The following is a 21,649-nucleotide window of genomic DNA, read 5'->3' as shown; positions in this document are numbered from 1 at the left end:
ATTCCAGCGCTCAGATATTTTTGCTCATGATATGGCTTCATTACGACATCTCCATCACTCTATCTCGTATGATAGAGTAAAAAAATTCTATATATATCACGACAGCATGTAATTCATGTAACATTCACATAATACAAAAAGTTGAAGACACAAGAAGCCATTGGATCAGTAGCATATGCCTCTATGGTCGCTATAGTATTCTATCAAGACACTGCCTAGTAGCTGTTGGCAAAAGCTCACAGTCATGCAAATAGAGACAGACACGGAAGGATAGAAAGATATTCAGTCCCAAATAGGTCCATAGTATGCAGCTATTTCCTGCACCAAAACTTTTAGTTTATGCTTTGTATCACTAAGATTAGAAAAAACAGCAAGGATGAAGTTTACTTTGATTGTAGTTTATTGTCACTAATTCTAAATGAGATATATGTTAAATTTATCTGGTCTAAAATGAATATTGTTCTGAAGTTGTACAGAGAAAACCATATGCAATGGTTTATTTTTGTGTTTTTAATGTTTAATGTGATCGCAGTTGATTGCATAGCTGTTTTATGATGCCGGATGGAAAGTCAAAACAGTTATGAAGTTTGAATTGATAACAACTTATTTAATGCCCTGCTGTCTAACTGCTAGAGGGATAAACAAAGAATACCTAGAATGCTGGAAAGAGTTTCAGAAATTCATTAGAAAAGTTATGAAGTGACATTAGAAAAGAAGAAGTAATGCATGAGAGTCATAAGCAACTGACAAATGAGGAGAGATTGCAAATAATTAAGCAAAATCACAAGAGATGCAGTTTAGCTAACCATTTAGAAGCAAAGAAGAGAAAACTCAGACCCATTTTAGACAAAGAGAATTGTGAAAATGACTTCATTTTATTTCCATTTAGGATTTTATCCTGGATGCAGACCTGAAAGTTTTCTGAATTTCACAAATGGGGAAAGTTCTGCAAAATTAAAGTTGTCCTGGTTAAAGCCCTTACTCTGGAAATCTTACATAACTGCCACTCTCACTAAACTTGCTGAACTTCTCACTTCCAGATAGGTTGCACAGCCTCCTTGGGTTATTTTGGCACGTCCTTTTCTGGCTAGAAAAGAGGATTTCAGAGCAATGTAAAACAAAAAACAAGGGGAGAAAAATTAATACAAATTTCTCAAATCACAGAAAACTTTCATTTGGTATACATTTCAACCAATGGTTCAGTAAGAGCAATGGTCATCTTTTATTCAAAAGTCACTCTCAGTGGAAAGAACTCTAAAAAGTTTTGTATAGAAGGACTAAGAGAAAGAAATACTGTACTGCTGGCATCTGCATCCACACTCGAAGTGCATAAACACTAAAAGTGCAGGAAGTTACAAGTACTAACATGACTATACAATAGCACTTTTAGGAGGCAGAGACAGAAGAAATTGCATAGAGTATTCCACTTTTTAATGGCATTTGAGTGGCTAATGACAAAGTTAATTTGCACATGCTATAAAAAACTCCCACTTTTTAACTGCACATATATAATATCTGAAAATTACTTAACCTCTCCCAGACATTTGCCCATTCCTTTAGTTCTATCAAATTAGACAGAAGAAGCAAAGAAGAAATAATTACAAGGATCTCGGTGTTTTGGTGCGGGTTTTTTGTGTGGAAGTGTTGTTTTCTATCTTACTTGGTTCTGCTCACGTATATGAATATCAGATCTAATTGTAGGTTTAACTACAATTAACTACTTAAGAACAGTTATTTGAAAATATTTATGATCTTATTAAGTCAAATTTTGGGTACCAACAGAGCATGCCTGAACATAATTTTCCTTTCCTTTTAATGTCATATTTGAATACTGGATTATTAATTTCAATTACAGCTAAGTAACTTGTAACTACAGAAGTAAATATTTAAAGACTCACAACAAAAATATTTGCAAAGGCCTTAATACTGATGCCTATGTCCAAGAAATATCTTCAGACACAACTCAGAATCTATACTTTCAGATGATCAAAAGCTTTCTTCAAAGTCCTCCAGGCTTTGAGATTTATTAGCATTCAAAGGAATAAAAACTGAATGATAAGTATAGAAGGCTTGAGAATTAAAAATGGATGTGATTTCTAATAACCAATACAGGGATAAAAGATAATTTAGAAGTGCATTTCATAGGAATTACTTGGATCTACTTTCTCATTTTCTGTGATAACATGTAAGCCCTCCACTGGCCAAGTGTGCTTAAGAGAAATTTTTTTTTCATTTTTCCATCATACCTTTTTTTTGCATAACCACCATAGCTCCTGAGCAAGGATAGACTCAGTCTGATGAAGTGGACGTCATGATGTGCAAAAATACCAGCCCAATGTTGGGAAGAATGATTTTGTAGACTGAAGCACATCTAACAGAGTTAGCATTTACAGAGTCACCGTTAAGCTTACACATTAGTACACCAATGAGATAAATGAAAAAGACTACACCATTGTGAGCATACTTATTCATCCTACTTCTTTTCTGCTGAACTGGATTCCCTTGCTCAGATGATGGTGGATGCACAAAGTTGTGGGTCAAAAGAAGTCAGGGAGCTCGTGGAATTTAAAAGCTGGACCAACTTGAGTGTTGCCACAGCCCTTTTAAAATTTACGTTATTCCTGTGTGATCCACAGAACAAACCCAGCAAAAAAAAGGACGGCAAGATTGCCAAATAAGAGAAGCCATTTAAACACATCTTTAACTGATGGAGAGGTTTCAATCACTAATCAAGTCTAAAGAAGCTGGAAACGAAATCGTAAAAGAAAAGAATAATTCTGGTTACTTAGAAAAACTTCTCTTTAAATTGAAATGAACCTCCCTGAAAAGGCCATTGAAACTTAGCAAGTGAGAACTTAAAAAAATCTGCTCAGAAACCACATTCCCTTTTAAAAACTGTGACTGGAGAGGGCATTGTCAGCCTTGTAAAAGAAGGATTGCTTCCTATTTGCTTCATAAACCAGCTTTATTGCCTATAAGCACTTCCTTTTTCAACAATCCTACAGAAACCGTAGGTTTGGTATATAAGATATACTGGAACCAATTTCTCTCTGCACTATACCAGTGTCCTTTATAATCCTCCTGCATGTCTTCAGTAATAACAAGGTGAGCTGGATGGTCAAGGAGAACAAGAATAGATCCATTTATTATTCAGCAGAGACTTCTTTTTCATTATGTTCCTGCCACTAGAACTGATTCTCCCAGCTCCTGTTGCAGTATTAAATCACTAAAGAATGGTGCTACAACTGGTAGAAAACCACTGTGAGTGAAAGGTAAATCAAGCATAACAGCATATTTCAGCTAGGTTTAGTTCTGGTTTTGTTTCCAGACACAACTCACTGTCCCTTTCTCATTCCAATGACTTCATCCTCACTCACTAATGACTTTGTACTCCACTGGAAAGTTTCCCTTCTTCTTTTATTTCATTAGACAAGTTTAACAGGAGCATCATGACCTCAAAGGAATGTTTCATTTCAAGATGAGATTTTTACATGCCCTACTGACTCATAAACAAGATTTTTACATGCCCTACTGACTCAAAAACAAGGTTAAAGGAAGACAGGTATATAGTTAAACTGTTGGCCTCGTGTTTATGTCAATGAAGGTTCGGTTCCTGACACTGTCACAGCTTTCTCCTGTGCAAATTATTGATAGGTCGATTCCATAAATATCACTTAAATTAAGTACTATCTATCTCTGCGAAGAGCTCTTTTAATTTAGGATAATTTTTTTTATGATAATGTTTATAATCAGTGAAGATAATGTCTCTTAATCTTTCTGTCTTAATTCCCTTTCTGAATGTAGTGGTTAATTTGTCCTTGTTAATCAGGCATCTTGTAAGTCAATCTTCACAAGTAAAAGTGTCCCAATATGAAAAAAGTAGCAGACAATTAGAAATAAATTTTCTGGAAAATAATTCACATTTAAAATGTTGGCCGTAAGAAAACTACATGTTGGACTTTTATCAAAAGCATTAAGTCACTTACCACAGTAAAAGTAGTTTTTGAAGTAATTAATGTCATTCTGACTTGTACAGAAAAGTTCAGTAACTGAAAGTCTAAACAAGATTCAGACAATACTGCACAGGTACAAAGTTGATTCTTTTTCATTCCTTATGCTCTGTTGCTGCATCATTGTACAAGGTTGGATGCTTCTTGCTGAGAAAGACCTCGGCAATGATATCTGATCATTGATATCAGATCTTATTAAACAGAATTTATAGCTTCAAAGCTTAGAGCACATTCAAGTAAATCCACTGAAGTTAACTGCATTAGACAAATACTGAACTAGTGTAAGTGAGAAGTGAGCAAGGCCCTTACTTATCATCTTTCTCCCCCTGGTTTCTTAGTGCAAGGTAATGTACTGCTTGTTATGTGGTCAGTGGCATTAACAACATAGCAGTCACTCTGTTTCATATTGTACATTAGTATTTTGTTCTTATCTCCTTCAAGGAATCACATCACATCCATTCCCTGCAAATATCTCTAGATGCCGCTAAGATATTTACTCACTGAACTGTAAGGTTGGAAGAAAAAGCAAGTGATCGTCCATTATCATCCTGATGCAAAGCCTTACTAAGGGCAATGGATGTTATTTCATTGATCTTAATAGACCTTGGATCAGATTATATGTAAGTAATGTCTGGCAACTGATTTGTCAGGACTGCTCTAAAAGATTTCCCAGTGACTTCAGTGATGCTAGGTTTCCATCTAATTATAGTTTTTGCATTGTAATTCATTTGATAATCCAAATTAAAGGAAGTTTTACATTGGCTATGGAATAAGAAGGGTATGAAAGGTCCTGTCATGATTGATCATCCTTCCACCACACACAACAGTGAGCAGTAATTATTTGCTGTGACAGCATATACAAGAAGAGGAGAAAATGTATGCTCATTATGGATGGATGACTGTATTACCATTGTCCTTGACGCACTATCGGGGGCAATATTCAAACAATGACCTACTGGTTTCTAATTATCTTGTCCTAAACACTGATAAACCTGGCTATCCTTGTAATAGTGAATTTCTTTCCAGAAAAGCATTTCCCTTGCCAAAGTATATATTTTTTTGGCAGCATCTGGCACTTTCCAGCCCTGGAATCTGACGTAGGCTTGTAAATTGTGCTAGATTGGCAAGGTTTCACCCTCTAGAGCACTGAACTGGTGTAAAATAATACATTATATTGTTTCCCACTCTTTCTGCCATTTTTTTCCCTCAAAAGAATTCTAAACTCTGAAATTTCCATTTCATATCCCAGTGCAATACTCACAAAACTACAGGTCTTTCTCTTCACACGTTGCAACTGGCTCAAGAACTACTGTGTGAAGCATAATGGCTCTATCACATGCTTAGTGTACTTAATGGCCTCCAAAGCAGCCGTTCCATAAAACAGGCAGAGTACAATGCAGCTATATGGGGAGGAAATTGTTACAAGTGCTGTACTTTGGAAATAAATTTAGAGGAACAGGATTTTTTTTTCCAATTAAATACACAATGAAGAAAAAAAAAAAGGCTTCTGAAAGCATATCGCTAGAGGAAAAAATTACCTTCCTCAACTGTGTGGCAGACTAAACAAACACAGACATACAAATTAAAAATTAAGATACCTTTTGGAATAAATTTATACTTGTTTGCTGACTAACTTTAAAGAAGTGAAATAGTTCTTTACTCTCCATTTGAAATGTCAAAGAGTTTTAATTTCTTCATAAGGTGCAGTTTATACATCTTTATTCTTCAGGCAAAACACTCTGTGAAGTCTTGATAGATTTTTCTTACAGATCAGTACTAACTGAGTGCCTATGCTTTCCCAATCTTCCTCACCTAGAATTTCAGAGGAATGAGTCTTTAACAATGAGCACATCTTCTTACCTTAGACTCAGTAATTAATGCAATCTAGTATTCCAGAAAGCAGTAGCTCTAGTGGAATATCTCAGTATTAACAAATGCATATGCTTTCATAAAGATTTTACTTGTGCGTACTGATAAAGCTTATTGCCTATTCTCATGCATATTAAATTAGACTTCAGAGCTAGGGCATCCATTGATTGAGCATTTATAAATGCTAATACATGCTCATTTTGATGAATACAAACAAAAATCATTTTAAGCATAATTATTTTTTGGCACTAACAAAACATTGAAGGAAAATGGAAGCTAAGTATTAAATATTGTAGCTTCAAAATGCATGGCACATATTTATATGAAAATAAGATTGCCTACTTTGCGATGTTTAAACCTTGAGGTATTTCTGCTAAGGGACTTTACAACAGTTCACAAGATTTGTTGTTTGCATGTTTGTTTGTTTGTTTGTTTTAACAGTTCATAGAAGTATCAAAATACAGTTATTTCCTACTGATTGAGCATTGACTCATAATTTTCCAAATACAGATTAGAAATTCCAGAGTACCCTCAAGAAGTATTACCAGTATAACATTAAACCATTTGTCTAAGATCACAAGGAGATAAAAAGTGTTATCAACAATCTCTTATTTTGCATATGCATGCATTTATAATGCAAAAATAGACAAGAATACTAGCCTGATACACAGAACACAGTGATGGAGGTACATAATTAAACAGTAGACTGGCTGGTGTGGTTTTTAGAATGTCTGTCATTATATTTAATTGTTAGAATGGAAATAGAAGAGAATGACTTTATTCTCCACCAGTGACATAAATTTCGTGATTTAAGACAAACCACTTTCAATGGAGTTCATTATCTTTGAGTTCAGTTACCCAGAAGAAGTTGTGCATATACTTTAAGACTAGATCAAGTAGCTTCATCTCTAGTCAGTGAAAGAACATGGGCCCTTTCAGAGAACAAGGGTTCATTTTGTTTTAATTCAAAACAGGAATAAGTCACTCTCCAGACACACCTGCTTGTGGACTTGACTATCTTAAACTAGATCCCTAATTTTTAGATAGTAAAGCCGAGTAAGATGATTCTCAAGCTCAGCATCCCTAGTCTTCTCTGCCACCATAAGGCAGACAGTACATGCAACTCGAAAATACTCCAACCACCAGCTCCCAGTGTGGATCTAGTGTACAGGATGTGCTTGTTCAGTTACTAGATTGCAATATAGCACCACAGACTGTCAGCCTTGTTGTTCAGGCCACAGAAAAATTCTGCCTGACAGACCTACAGCCTCATGGTATGTTTACATACATATGGATACTGTAAGCTATGAACTAGACACAGTAGTAAATGAGAAAATTGTTTGTCATCACACTTCTCTGAAGGATGCCTTACAGAGGTACCCCAAAAATGCTATCAATGTTTCAAAATTGTATAAATTGTATTACCCTGACATTTTGATTGAAACATATCGAATTTCTCAGTACAAGATTATGGCACACTGACAGGTCAATAGCCTTTCACATGACTTTAAAAGCTGCAGTTACAGCTGAAAATTGACTCTAATAGTGGGTCAGGAATAAGTTCACTGTTTTTCAGGTTTATGATGTTTTTCTGAATTACAGTCTAAATGATATTCTCAGGTTCTACTGCTGGGCTAAAAAAGACACTATGTACAGCAAATATAGAGAGTCACATAAAAGTTCCAGGACACATTACCCCAGCTCTTCCTAGAGTCCTCTAAACAGTATATTAGCTTTGTGTTTATCCTCGGCTATTTCTCATTTCTAACGTTAATGCTACAACAGTAGATTAAAATTCTCCACAGAATGGATAGATAGTTTGATAGTTGAAACTTCTATAGTCCACCTACACTAATGCTTCTCACATTGAAACCATTAGTAGAGCAGAACCAATGGCAGCACCAGTTAGATATTTTGGAGGGAAGTGGGGGAACAGAGAAATCAAGCATAAACAAGCCCTGCTGAATGACTCCACTGACTTTGCATTATTTAGAGGGAAGTGCTGTTAGTACAGAAGCCAGCTGTACTACAATTCTGTACCTTGGCGTGCTTTCAGGGGGCTTCAGCACAGTGTAACTAGACTTTGTATCTGCTTGTAGCACATGGAAAAAACATTCACATATTTGGTAGAGTAGATTAAATAAGAGACAAAAATTTTGTTAAGTAAACTTTGACCTACATGATATGGAACCTCTTTTGAGCTAGCAGCTGACAAAAAAGGAAAGAAACCTCAAAGGAAATCAGTGTACATCAGCAAAAAGGAATGCCTAGGACTGGTATGTGTCCACAGGCAGCACTTTGAAAGTTGAGTAAATATAAGGAACTTTTTGATAACACCTGGAGGGCAGCACGCAAATTGTGTCAGAAGGATGAGAAAGAACTATACGGGAGCCCAGTATACTGACACAGCAGGATCAGTCAATACTTTAAGGCAATATCAGAAAAAAAAAAAAAAAAAAAAAAAAAGAGGAACAGAAAACTGGTATCAAAAATGCAGCACCACCAGACATTTATTTACTAATATGGATTTTGGTACAGAAATTAAGTGCTTCGTTACGTCAGTCTCTATGTAGGAGAGCACTCAGGTATGTGCTTACTGTTGAATATGTGCTTTAGTCCAACAGACTGTGTAGGAGCTTGCACGTTTGCCTAGGTCTAAGCGCATACTCTGGTAACTTGATGAACTGGGACTGTCTGACCCTGCAGTCCTTCCAGAAGAAGATGGGCCAAATACTGATAATATCCGTAGAAGTGGTAGTATCTCCTTGTAAACCTTTATCTCATCTTTGTCTGTGATAATATCTTTGTATACTGCAGCACTTAAGAAGACAGCAGCAGTTTAGAATCTATTGGTTTAAAATTAATTTAGAGATCAGGTACTTCTCAAAAGTAGAGTCCAGAATCATGATTACTGAAAAAGAAAATTTTTCCTATTTTCTTCTATGTATTTGCTCTGTCTGTTGTACAGCACTTTAGGTAATATCACTTTTTATTTCCTATGAATTTTAGGTATACTTGATTGCTTAGGTCTTTCAGAAATCTTGGGAAAACTTTTTTTTTAAAGAAAAAACATAAACCCATTTCACTTCATAATACTAATGTTAACTTTTTATGAAGGATGAGCATCTAGTATGCCGTGTAATACAGGAATATTTAAGTCTATAAATAAACATCAAGTATCATTGCTGACCACATTGTTGATGTGTTAGTGATTCCATTCCAAACTCGTTACATGCATCATACAAGTTTTAAAGAGCTGTAAGATATTATATCCTATTTCATAAAGTTATTACTCTGCCAGAAAGAAAACCAGCTCATAGATGTCTTTAGTTTGGCCACAGTAAAAATAATTGTGAAGTACGCTGAGATTTTCACCTGAAAGATTCCAGGATTCAGGATTTGTAATAACTATTTATGCATATGATAATGCAGAAGAAATGTTGCTACTGATTACTAAATAAGATAGGCAATGCTCCGTGGATTATTCGAGGTATTTTATCAACTTTATAAATGGTCAAATTCGGACACTGAAGAGTTAAACAGTTTCCATGTAATCAGAAAACAAGACTGCAGCTAGATGAGAATAAAACTCTAAAATTGACAACTTCCTAATAACAAAATAATTGTCTAAGTTCCTACTTGACTTATTGGGAAGACATCATACACAAATAAATGAGTGATGTTATTAAAAGTTAGAGTACATGGCTGTAGTTCCTCTACTTCATGTACCATCAAAGAAAGATCAAGGGTATTCCTGTTGAAATGATTGTATTTACCAAAAATTTTGTACAAGAAATGATACTGGTAGAACGCTGTATAACCCATTGCATGTCACTCTTTTATCTTATATCTTGAGTAAAAAACAATTAAGGAAAGAAACACCAGATTATATAACAGAGCTAAATTTAAAATGGCAAAATAAAAATGATTCTCTGTAAGTACAGGTTCAACACAGACAAATCGGAAAGAACAATTGGTTGTTAAAGGACATGAAAGATTTCCCCCCAAAAAATTACCTCTACCAATCAGTTCATCTTTGGCTTTAATCATGACAAAGCTAAATGTAAATTTTGAGACCTTGCAAAATTTACATTTCATTTGACTACTTCCTTTGTAACCCCTTCATACACTGATGGGTCCCACAAAAAGTGCTGCTATCAGTCATTAGACATTTATAATCTTGCTGCTCAAAGAAGGAAGATTTCTTCTATCAGGTTGTGCTGTTAACTCGTAGAAGCTCCTGGCCAACACATTTCATCTTATTCATTCTAAATTTTGTCACCTAGAGGTAACATTATCTACTTAGCATGAATGTCATGAGGAGCTAACATTTGTAAGATTCTTAGAAGTGCAAAATATTACTAATCCTGAAATCTTCTACTGGATTGATAGAATTTTTTTTTTTTAATAGGTAACTTCTTTTCTAGGTAGAAAGGTCATGATAAGCCAGATGAAACTAACCAATGAACTGTCCATCCTTATTTTTACTATTAGCAGTAGCCAGGGAATCAACCAAACATCTATGCCTGTTAGCTGCTATGAAATACCATTTGAAGGAAAATTTTTGAACAGGAGCTTTTAGAGTGTGTTTGCTTATGAAAAATTGGCAGACTGAGCAAAGAAAGGTAAGCTTAACTTATCAACTATTTGTACCTCCAGCTCAGCTGGATCTATTACAGAGAGTTAGATCTGCATATCTAGAGACAGAATTTGCCCTTCCATGTTTTCAATGGGAGCAAAACAAACTCCATATTTTGTCATGACTGCTAAATTTTAAAAGTGTTATGCTAAGACAACCCGATAAACAGACTTCAGAAAAATCTCAAGGGAAAAGCTTGTACTCTGTATTATAAATATTGTATTATATGGAAAAAACCCCTCCAAACTCTGTGTCTTAATATTTATAATACTTTTCAGTAATACACAGAAAACAACATATACAAATCAAAATATTACTGTAATCTACTTCTGGCTCGCTGTTCTGTTTAGTCTTATGAAACAAATAATTTAGCAGGCAATATACAGCATAGAGGCCCTCAGTGGATTGCAATATACCTAGTAAGCATGTTTTTATTTTTGTTTAATTTATAGTCCATGGAAAAAAAAAGACGTTTAAAAACCTGTTGTTTGGATTTACAAAGCTCATAGGGATAGTTAGTTCTTAGCTGACTGTATTGCTGGCTAAAATATTAGACATACATTACCACTAGAGGTCTTTTCATTTACGGATGTACTAAGGCCTCAAGGGTTCTCCATCAGTGTACGTATGTTTTAATCACAGAGAATTGCAAAATGCAGTGTTGTCTTCAAACTGACAACTGCAAGACAAGAATACGGATATTAACCTAGAATTTGCTGTATAAGCACTGGAGACAATAATTTCCCAAAGACACTGAATCTTTTTTGATACCCTTATCCATTATCTAGCTTGAGTAACTTCTTAAAATGTAAACTCCTGCCAAACTCTGTTAATTACAGATTGTTGGTCTCAGTGATAAATCCGAAGGAAAAAAAAAAAAGTCAAGAACAAAAGACTGATTAGAGCTGACTGAATTGAGTTCCTTCACTTTTTGGCTCCAAGTGCAATTTTCTTTCTTTTTTTCCGGATTTTTGTGTTCTTAACCAGTGTGGATCATTCTGTAAATAGAAACATTTAATGCTGAAAATGTCAAAACAAAACATTTAATCTTGTTGGAATTTTACTGTCTGAAAACAAATTCTACTACAATTTTAAAACAGATGTAGCAAGTAAGCAGCAACCTATTTTTGTGATTTTACTATTCCCTCATTTCTTGTTACTCGTAACAGGACAACAGTACATACAACTGGGTTGCATACAAACAAGCCCAGGAAACAAGGGGTCTGTAATTTTTGCATAGTATAGGAAAGAAATCAACAGTTACTAAAGAAATCATAAATCACTGGGAAAAAAAAAAAAAAAAAGAAAGAGAAAAAAAAAGAAAAGAAAGAGAAGGCTGTAAGAGTTTTATGAATGAAAATGTCACCCTTTACTGGAGCCGAGTGAAAAAATTTGCCAATCAAGTAGTTTCTACAGATGCCCAATGCAAACACAAATCACAGGAAAGACCATGCTATGTCAGTCCCATTTCCTATCTTGTGCAAAGCTATAGAATATAAAATCTGCTGCTTCTATCTGTTTCATCAACTATCTTCCTATTTTTGTTGTATTTCATTGGTTACTTTGTTACCTTATTTCCAGCTTCCCACTAGTTTTTGAGCTTGCAGATCTTACAGCCTATGCAGTGGTTTACAGTATTTATTTCCGCTTTAGAACACACTGACCTCGCAGAGTGGCTCACTGTAACTTTTTTCATTAGAAAATCTTGCCTACAACGCAGGCATGATCCACAATCTCTAAACACCAACCACTTCAGTCATCTCAACAATCAGTTTTCATCAAAAAGCTAAAGGGCAAATTCCCTTTGCAAGGCTGTTAAATATCAGATTTCAGCTTCCTTCCTCTCCATTTTCACTGTCAAGACAGTTAAGAAAATCTTTTAGTAAGACTTTTCTAAGAAGATAAAATTTTGCTTAAATAACAAACACCATTAGACAGAGATTAAAGATGGCCATTTCCAGGAATATCTTTCAAAGCTGTATTTGAGAACAGGGTCTTAGAACACATACACACAGGCAGCCTTTACAACTGTCATTGGTGATTCAGTTAAAATAATGCAACTTAATATGATTGCTTCTGAGATCTTTGCATTTTCTTGCTAACATAAAAACTTTCCATTTGTGTTTTGAATAGGTAAGCCTACAGGGTATGGATCCAGCAGTAGACGCTTACACCACAAGGGAATAGTGGATGAATGCTGCTTCCAGAGTTGTGACCTGAGGAGGCTGGAGATGTATTGTGCTCCAATAAAGCCACCTAAATCTGCACGCTCTGTACGTGCTCAGCGCCACACTGATATGCCAAAAGCACAAAAGGTAGGCCAGGCTGGAAAAAAAACACAAAACAGAAAACAAACAAACAAAGAAAGAAAAAAACCCACAACAACCCCCCAAAAAAAAACAACACCAAAACACTACCTAGTTTAGGAACAAAAAATTCTATCAAGTCTAGTAACGTAGCAAGCAACAGATGTGTTCTGCCCACAGGGACACTAACATTTAGTGGAGTTTTGGAAGATAGTGTCTATGATAGGGACAAGTAGGAAATGGTGTGTTTTATCTCATCTCTTAGAACACTGAATGAAACATGGAATCGCTAAGCTAGTAGTTGTGAGGTTTTGTCCTGCTTTGGGTGGTAAATAGCAATTACTCACATCATCCAATCATAAATAGCACCTAAGGCTTCATTCAAAAGAGAAAGCAAACACTGAATGTTTAACAACTGTATTATCCAGAATCTCCTCACTCACTCTTCCTTGTCAGGAAGAGAGAAAACACAGCTCTTCTGCTGCTCTTCTATTTTACATATAAATGAACAAATTATTTTTTTCTTTTCTCGTTGTTTTGGCCTTTTAAAAAATCATTTATCAGAACTAAATTAACTGGATAGTCATTACATACTTCATTGTAACTATTTAATGGTTAATATGTGTATTCTCCAAGCACTTCAAATATTTATTGTTATTATTTATATTGTTGTGGAGTTCAGAGTATCCACATTTTTGTTCCTGTCATACTAGATATACTGTACACACATGTAGTTAAATCTCACCTCTCCTCAATAGAGTACAGAAACCCCATATTAGACTAGACTACCATTAAGGTCATGTCCAACTGTCTCTCCTGTTTGAGTTCTGAACATCTGTTTCACATGTTATCTGTCACCTTCTATAAGTCTCTAGTGATATATTTTATTGCTGTGGATCCTTTCTGTCCTACACATATGTTGGCCCCACTCCTCCAGTTATCTGAAAATTTTTTCTTATAAGAAACGGAACCGCATGAAATCCTAAGATTTCATAGGAAGTCAGGAAATCAGCACTATATGCTAATTTCCTTAGTATTATCTTTATGAAAAGAACAATTGTAATCATTCCAGCATCCATTTCTTTCCGTAGTCAATCAATAGAATGGAATCCTTTCACCTCTTCCTCAAGAGTTTTCAACCTTTTAAAGTAGTGGCTGTATGATTATTCCTGGGAAGTATGACTGTAGCCATGAACACCTTAAAAGGCACAAACAACAACAAGTGAAGTCTTCTTCAGGTAAAGCTCAACTATAGACAAGAAAACCTTGTGGTTTATTCATATCTGGGCACACATGTTTAAGGTGGAAAAGAAGAAAATAGACTTGGCCAGTAATCTGTGTGATCCTTCCCATACTCGTTGCTAACGTGATGGGTAAAACATTCTGCAATTTCAAGTAGAAGGAGACAAGATACCTGCCAGCTCTCTGATGTGTATCCACACCACTTTCCTTGGAGGGCAAAGGAATGATGTCATTCTTTAGCCAGCTGTCCTCTTCCTAGTTCAAAAGATCAGCAGGAAAACACCTTCCTTACAAAGAAGAAGGAACAGAATAAAGGCCTTGCATCTTTCTGCAGCTGCAGGGGAGGTAGTGTTCAAGAGGGGATACTGGAAGAAGTAAAAAATTAGAGGGAGTATGTAGTAATTGAGAGAATCTACCTGCAGAAGAAATCATAGAGAAACTAAAAGGAGAAAAAATCAAGAGGGCAGTAAAAGGACAATGAGGAGCAGAGGAAAAGAAAGGGGAGGGAATTAGATCAAGGAGACTGAGAAGATGAGAAATATTGAAGAAGTGAATGAACCATGGTGTATCACACAGAAAAGACAGGATTTTGAGTAAAGGGGAGAGAAAATAAAATTAGAGAAAAATTAATATTAAAGAAAACAACACCTCTAAAGAAAATTGATGTGAAAAGGAGGAAAGAGGTGAACAAAAGCAGAAAAGTCATAAGTGCTTCTTGATGGGAACTTGGCAATAAAATAACAGAAACTAATGGGAAAAAAAAACCTGAAATCTTCATTAATATCTGTGGATGGAGAAATTTCAGTTGAGGAAACAAAAATACAGAAAGGGTAGGAGAAACTATTATTCAGATTTATGATAGATAAAAGGAAAGTACAGGGAAGGGAAAGAAAGAGAAGGGAAATGGAATTCATAAAAAAACACTATGTGAAAAAGCTCTGGTACATATTCTCATGCAATTATTTCTCTTCTTTTATCTTTTTGCAGTCAGCTGTACGTGCCTCCACTAATAAAGACAATGTTACGTTCATACTTTCTTCTTTGGATAGGCTCCCCCAGTATGAATGCATTTAGCTAATTGATAGTGTTGATATGTCACTGATTTTAATTAAAAAATAATTACTTTCAAGTAGAATTATTTTTCAGTTGAGCAATTTTCTTCTGCTTTAGAATATTTTTCTCTTTTAATATTATGTGTTATATATGAGATACTAGCTTTTGTATATAAAGTGAATATATATATGTAAGATAATATATAAGATCTCTTTAATATTTTCTTATTTAGATACAAGATTTAAGGCAGGATTAAGTGGAATATAGCAGATGTTGTACGGTTACTCTCAGATCCCAATCAGTTTCTTACGCCTTTCATACTTCTAACATAGTTCTTATTTGGCGTCTCCTCGTAACCTTTTTAATCAACAAATCCAGGATTTGGGTTTTGGTTTAAGTGTTTTTGTAGGTGGTCTACTTCCCCAATTCCTTGAGCAGATCATTCCTCCTATGTACAATTTGGTAGAATTACTTACTTCATTGGAGCAGGGCTGGTCTTCTGTTTATAGGTTATGTTAATGCTGATCTTTAGTAGCTACATTACAAATAGGCATTGCTACACGACATGCACAAATCTGAATGATGAGGGCCAGGACTGAATGATTACTGTGGGCTGGGAACCCAAAATAATGCCTATTTTCTGTTATAAGGCAAAACTAGTTTTAGTCCGATTACAGAGGCTGTATATGTAGAGTTTTGTTTGTAGCTAAGAAACAATTTCTTTCTGTATAGGACCATCATTTGTCCTGTTCTAAGACCTGTAGTCATAAATAAATATAAAAGTATATTGAAAAGTGAAAAATAAACACATTGTTACAATCTACTTAGAGGTATTACGTACACAACATACTTCAAAGTTTCACAAAAAAGAAATGAAGAAAGAAATCCAACCAACCCGGACGATTTGTTTTTTTCTCATTTACTGATCACTATCATAGCATCCTGTTGGCTTGCTTTGCCACCGCATCACAGTGTTCACTCAGTTGAGCTTGTTTACCAGGACCTCCAGGTCCCTTTCCACAGAGCTGCTCTCCAGACAGCTATATCCCAGCCTGTGCTGCACTCCTGGATTATGTTTTTCCAGATGCAAGACCTTTCACTTGTCCTTATTGAACTTCACAAGGTTCTTGTTAACCCACTCTTCCAGCCCATCCAGGTCTTCCTGTGGAGTGGCTCTTCCTTCTGAAGTGTCCACTTGTCCACTCAGTTAGGTATCACCAGCAAACTTCATCAGGGTACACTTGATCCCACCATCCAGATCACTTATGAAGTTATTAACAGTATTGGGTCCAATATCGAGACTGGGACACCTTGCTTGTCGCAGATTGCCAGTTTGAAAAGGAGCTATTTACCACTACCTTCTAGGTGTGATCAGTCAGCCAGTTCCCCACCCACCACACAGACCACTTGTCTAGACCATAATGCACCAGTTTCTCTAGGAGGAGGCTGTGGCGAGCCATATCAAAAGCCTTGGAGAAATCCAGGTAGACAATGACCACCACTCATTCTACATCAACTGAGCAGGCTACTTTGTCATAGAAGGTGATCAGGTTTGTCAAACATCGTTTGCCTTGGTGAATCCATGCTGGCTTTTCCCAGTCAAGTGCTTCATTCGGCTTGTGACAACCTCCAGGAGGATTTGTTTCATAACTTTCCCAGGGACTAAAGTAAGACCAATGGCCTATAATATCTAGGATCCTTCTTTAAGCCATCCTTTTAGATGGGGGTGACGTTAGAATTCTTCCAGTCTTCTGGGATTTCCCCTGATCTCCATGACTTCTCAAGGATTATGGAAAGCGACCTTGCAACAATGTCAGCCAGCTCTCTTAACACCCTCAGGTGGATAACATCCAGGCCCATCAATTTGCAGGGCTTAAGCTAATGTAATAGTTCACATGCCAACTCTTCATTCCCTGATGGTGGGACTGTATTTGCTTTGACCTGGATTTTTGTTCCCAAGGCCTGGTGCCCAACAGTGCTGGTAAAGACAGAGGCGAAGAAAGTGTTGAGAACCTCTGCCTTTTCAGTGTTGTTGGTGACTAATTCACCTCTCCTGTTTAACAGTGGGCCAATATTTTCTTTCTGTTTCTGCTTGTTGTTTACCTGAAGAACCCTTCCTTGTAGTTTCTGACATCTCTGGCCAGTTTCAATTCAAGATTTTGCTTTTCTAACTGCATCTCTGCACACCTTGGCAATACCCTTGTGGTTCTCAATGGGTATTCGTCCACTTTTCCATCTCTGGTACACTTCTCTCTTGATTTTGAGCAGACTCAGAAGCTCACAGTTAAGCCAAGGGGGTCTCACTCTGCCTACTTCCTTTACCTTTAAAGGGGATGAACTGGTCTTTTTTCTTCTTTGAGAGCATTCTTGAAAAACTCCCAGCACTCGCTAGCTGCTTTATCCTCCATGGAAGCTTCCCACGGAATTCCTCCCAGCTGAGCTCTGAGCGAGTTGAAGTTTGCTTTTCTAAAATCTAAAACCTTTGTCTTAGTCCTAACCCTCAGCATGCTCAGCAGGATTCCAGGCTCCACAACATTGTGATCACTGCAGCCAAGGCTATCACTAACTGAGATACTGCAAAGCAGGTTTTCTTGGTTTGTGAGCAGCAAGTCCAGCAGTACCTTTTCAGATTTTATCTAATCTTCAAAATTTAAATAAATACTAAGTGGGACTAAAAGAGAGAGGGAAAAGATGTTAATATTTTTACTTCAAGAAAATGCCACTAAGAAAACAGAAAAAATAATTGCATCATTTCTCATTAATCTTTCTAAAATTGGCAGATTCTTTTGTAATTGGCTCACTGTCAACTCACAGATACATTTACAGGCCAAAATATGCACAATGGCACTAATCCTAATTTCTATTACAGCCACACCACATTACCAAGCCAAGGAGGGAACCTTTAGGTGTAACAGATAGAAGAACTTGGCCTTTTGTTTTCTCTCATTGCTTACTTTACAGCCTTGTTGTTATGTTGCTGATCCCACTGCCACCAGAACTAAAAAGCTTTCAGAGACCCCAGAGAGTTCATAGCTAAGATATGTCTGTTACTACAAACATTAGACTTTCCATTTATTACTAATAAAGCAAGAGATGTCTTAATGCCGATACGAGGTTAGAACGTCCATCCTAATAGGATACAATGCTGCTGCATGTTTCCTGATACTCTTCCATCTTAGTTAAACAACCTTTACTATCACTGAGGTAGTTGTTATCCTTACGTTCATGCTGCCTTGTCTCCAAAGATCCATGCTTAAGGTGATAGTTTAGAAGTCTGTGCTTCTCTGTCTATGAATTGACTTAGCAAAGTTGACATTTTGCAGCTGTCCTCTTGAAATCCTTTGGGTCTGAATATCAGCCCAGAGGATCTGATAATGAAACAAGCATCACAGATAACGATTTTATTTCTAATTACCTTTTTTTCAAAGATTTTAGAAATAAGGGAAGCTTCTCTATACCACAGCAAATGCGGGTCTCGGAACCTGATTCAGGCATTCACACTTTTTTTTTTTCAGTGGTCTCAACGTTGCGTACTTGAAAAAATGTGTTATGTGGGTCAAAGCATTTTCTGGCACGTATGTTACTGCTCCCACCACCAGTGCCACTTCGTAGTTATTCATCAAAACGCTGATTCCAGAGGAGAAACTGTTCTAAAAGTAACCTGCCATCTTCCCTCAGTTTCAAAGCTAGCCTGTGTATTATGACAACTTTTTTCCCATCTACATGTCAGTATTACAGGTATAACTGAAACCCTCCTGTGTCTTAGTATTTGCTTTAGTTGGATGATATAGCCATTTTAAAGTCAGAGAACAATAGTAGTGGAGAGAATTTATATTGTCATTTGGGAAACATACGGTTAATTTTCAATCTAAGTGTACTTTAAAAGCCACTGCAAAGCAAAATCGCTGTTGTTTCATAATAAAGCTCTCACTGTCCATCACGAGTGTGCAGTCCTTAAGAATGTATGACTTTTCGCAAATAAAATGTAGCATATAACTTCTCCTATATGCTGGTAAACTCTCTCCAAAGAGGAGAACCTAGGGGCAGCACTGATGAGAGTATTTTGCTTTGTTGCCATGAGACAAAAAACAGGGCAGATGAGTCAAGGAATACCTGTTTTCTTAGTTGTTACCAATATAAGAGTTTGTAGCACAAGGCAGGATCCTTAACAGTGGCAGACTCCTGTGAAGTGCTGCAATGATGGTTTTGGTGAAAATCAGTGAAAATTGAAGGGTTCATCCAGAATGAGTACTTCAGGGTGAAAACTAAGGTACAACTTAAGGAAAAGTAAAGACAGAAAAGGTAGTTTTGGAAAAGCTGGAAGAGAAATAGACAATGAAACACCAACAATTATTTTAATTTATGGATAAGCAGAATTCTGTTGATATTTCTGTATCTGTATTCTATCCATGCTAAGGAAGATATTCTGTAGAGGTATTAGCAAAATTTGATGACAACAAGCCCATATCCTACTGAACTGATCATGGGAATAGTGACTAGATGATTAATCTCTTCTTCCTCATTTAGTATTGCATTCTGGACTAAGAACACCTAGAACGGCTGATTCCTAACACATTTCTTTATTATGGATACTTTGCTATTAACAAATTTGGCTTGTCAGTAATGATAAATCTGAGTTTGGCTCAATGTTCTTACTTGTTGGTTGTGTAATTAATTTAACAATTACTAGTACTCATAGGGTTTTTTCTATTCTGAAAATAATAATACAACTCCTATCCATCAGAACCGAATCCAAAATCAGTCAGAATGTAAGCTCAAGTTTTGAACTTTTGCTGGTTTCTGATTTAAGTTTAATAGATATTGGATGCAAATAGAAAAGTTATATATAGAATAGTATTTTATATCAGAAATTAATAAAAAAACCAACAAAACTACTATAATGCACCAAATCAGCTTCCGTTTTTTTCCTGTCCACCAGAAAAGCAGGCAAAAAATTAATTCTAAATTTTGGAGATTACATTTCCTTTTTTTTCAGGGCTTAAATAGCAGATAATGCAGTGGTAGAGCTGCACACACATGCCTCACCTTTCTAAGGGAGATTTTTTATTCTTGGCTTTTCTTAGAAGAGCAGACATTATTTCAGTTAACTAAGAATCTTACTTCTGATGAGGGTTAAAATATGGAGAGTCACTTAACAATTCTGCCTCTACTCTGGTACAGAATGTGCAAAGGTTTGGGCCCAGGTACTATTCACCAGCATGGCAAATAAGGAAATCAAACTGAAAGATATGTGGCACACTCACCACTGCTGCTGGAAACTGGCCTGTGCATGGAACAACAGTGAACTGAGGGCATTATTCATTCCAAAGCCCTCTTGATTTGCCTGGCACATCACCCTACCTCTTTTTGAAAATACATATTATTTGGCTGCAGCTGCTGCAGTGAACCCACACTTTTCACCTTCCTAAAGGACTTAGCCAACAAAAACCTTACACATCTAATATGCCATTTATGCAAAATGTAGGTGACCCAGTCCTACTCAGCAATTTTGAAAACCTCTGACCACTGGGTGCCAAACCCCAGGAGGCTCCTTAAATCCAGCAGTTAAAACTCTAATGTTCCCTGGCCCCTATACATCCCACTTTTGCAAATGTCCTTGTTCTGAAAGAAAGAAAATCTGGTACCTACTGTATGTCTAAGCCCATCCAGCTTCCAGTATGCAGTTGTTTCCTTTGCCAAGATCATCAATGACAGCAATCGGAGTGTACGTGTCTAGGAGAACAAGGAATCTAGCGTACAGAGTTTTGTATAGTTAAGTTCTCTGTGAACTGGCAGAAGGGCTCTAACAATTACAACATTCAGGGTAATTATTTTCCCACTAACATAAATTTTGTCATCATACAGTGTACTAAAACCTATCTGGAGTAATTATTTTTTCTACGCCTTCAGGAAGTGCATTTGAAGAATACAAGTAGAGGGAACACAGGAAACAGAAACTACAGAATGTAAGAACATGCCATCCACAAGAATGAAGAATGAATGTGCCATCTGCAGGATACTTTGCTGTAAATAAATTATTTGTTAAACATTGGAAGACTTAAAAAACCCTATGGTTTAATAAGCTTGATGCAATCTCAACCAATGGGCATTCTCCCAGTGAACAATGCAACTAAACATTCCAGTATTAAGTCTTTAGAGAGCAGAACATTTTAACCAGCCCAGAGCTAAAAAATTCTGTGGTTGATATATTACTGTTTGTTAACCTGTTTTAAATGTCCTGCACAAAATCTCTTAAAATCCTGTGCCCCTCAAAAGCCTACAAATTTATGGGCCTTTGATGGATCCAATTGCACTAAATTAACCTATGAACACTGGCTGCTGGAGTCATTCATCAGCCTTGTCTAAGTGGTGTTTTTTTTTTATTTGCACTTCTATACAAGCAACAGGCTGTTTGTTTTACAGTGTCTGATAACATTGTTTGTCTACCCCTTCATATTTGCACAGTTTGACATTCCCAGTAACAGCAGCAGTAAGGTAACATATACAGTTTTATCATCCATTTATTCCAC

General features: G+C 36.3%; 1 protein-coding gene across 1 annotated transcript in view; it reads left to right on the top strand.

Annotated features, from left to right (window-relative positions):
* Positions 1-21,089, top strand: part of IGF1 (insulin like growth factor 1) — a 45,115-nt gene extending 24,026 nt beyond the window's left edge. Inside the window, exons 3-4 of the mRNA XM_009958491.2 lie at positions 12,652-12,833; positions 21,030-21,089. Of these exons, the coding sequence (XP_009956793.1) occupies positions 12,652-12,833; positions 21,030-21,089 (242 nt within the window). The remainder of the gene's footprint in view (positions 1-12,651; positions 12,834-21,029) is intronic.
* Positions 21,090-21,649: the final 560 nt, after the last annotated feature.

This window comes from Leptosomus discolor, chromosome 1 (genome assembly GCF_034619465.1).
Source record: "Leptosomus discolor isolate bLepDis1 chromosome 1, bLepDis1.hap2, whole genome shotgun sequence".
Taxonomy (NCBI): Eukaryota; Metazoa; Chordata; class Aves; order Leptosomiformes; family Leptosomidae; genus Leptosomus; species Leptosomus discolor.
Note: the sequence above shows the minus strand (reverse complement) of the source record. Positions and strands in the feature narration are given on the sequence as shown.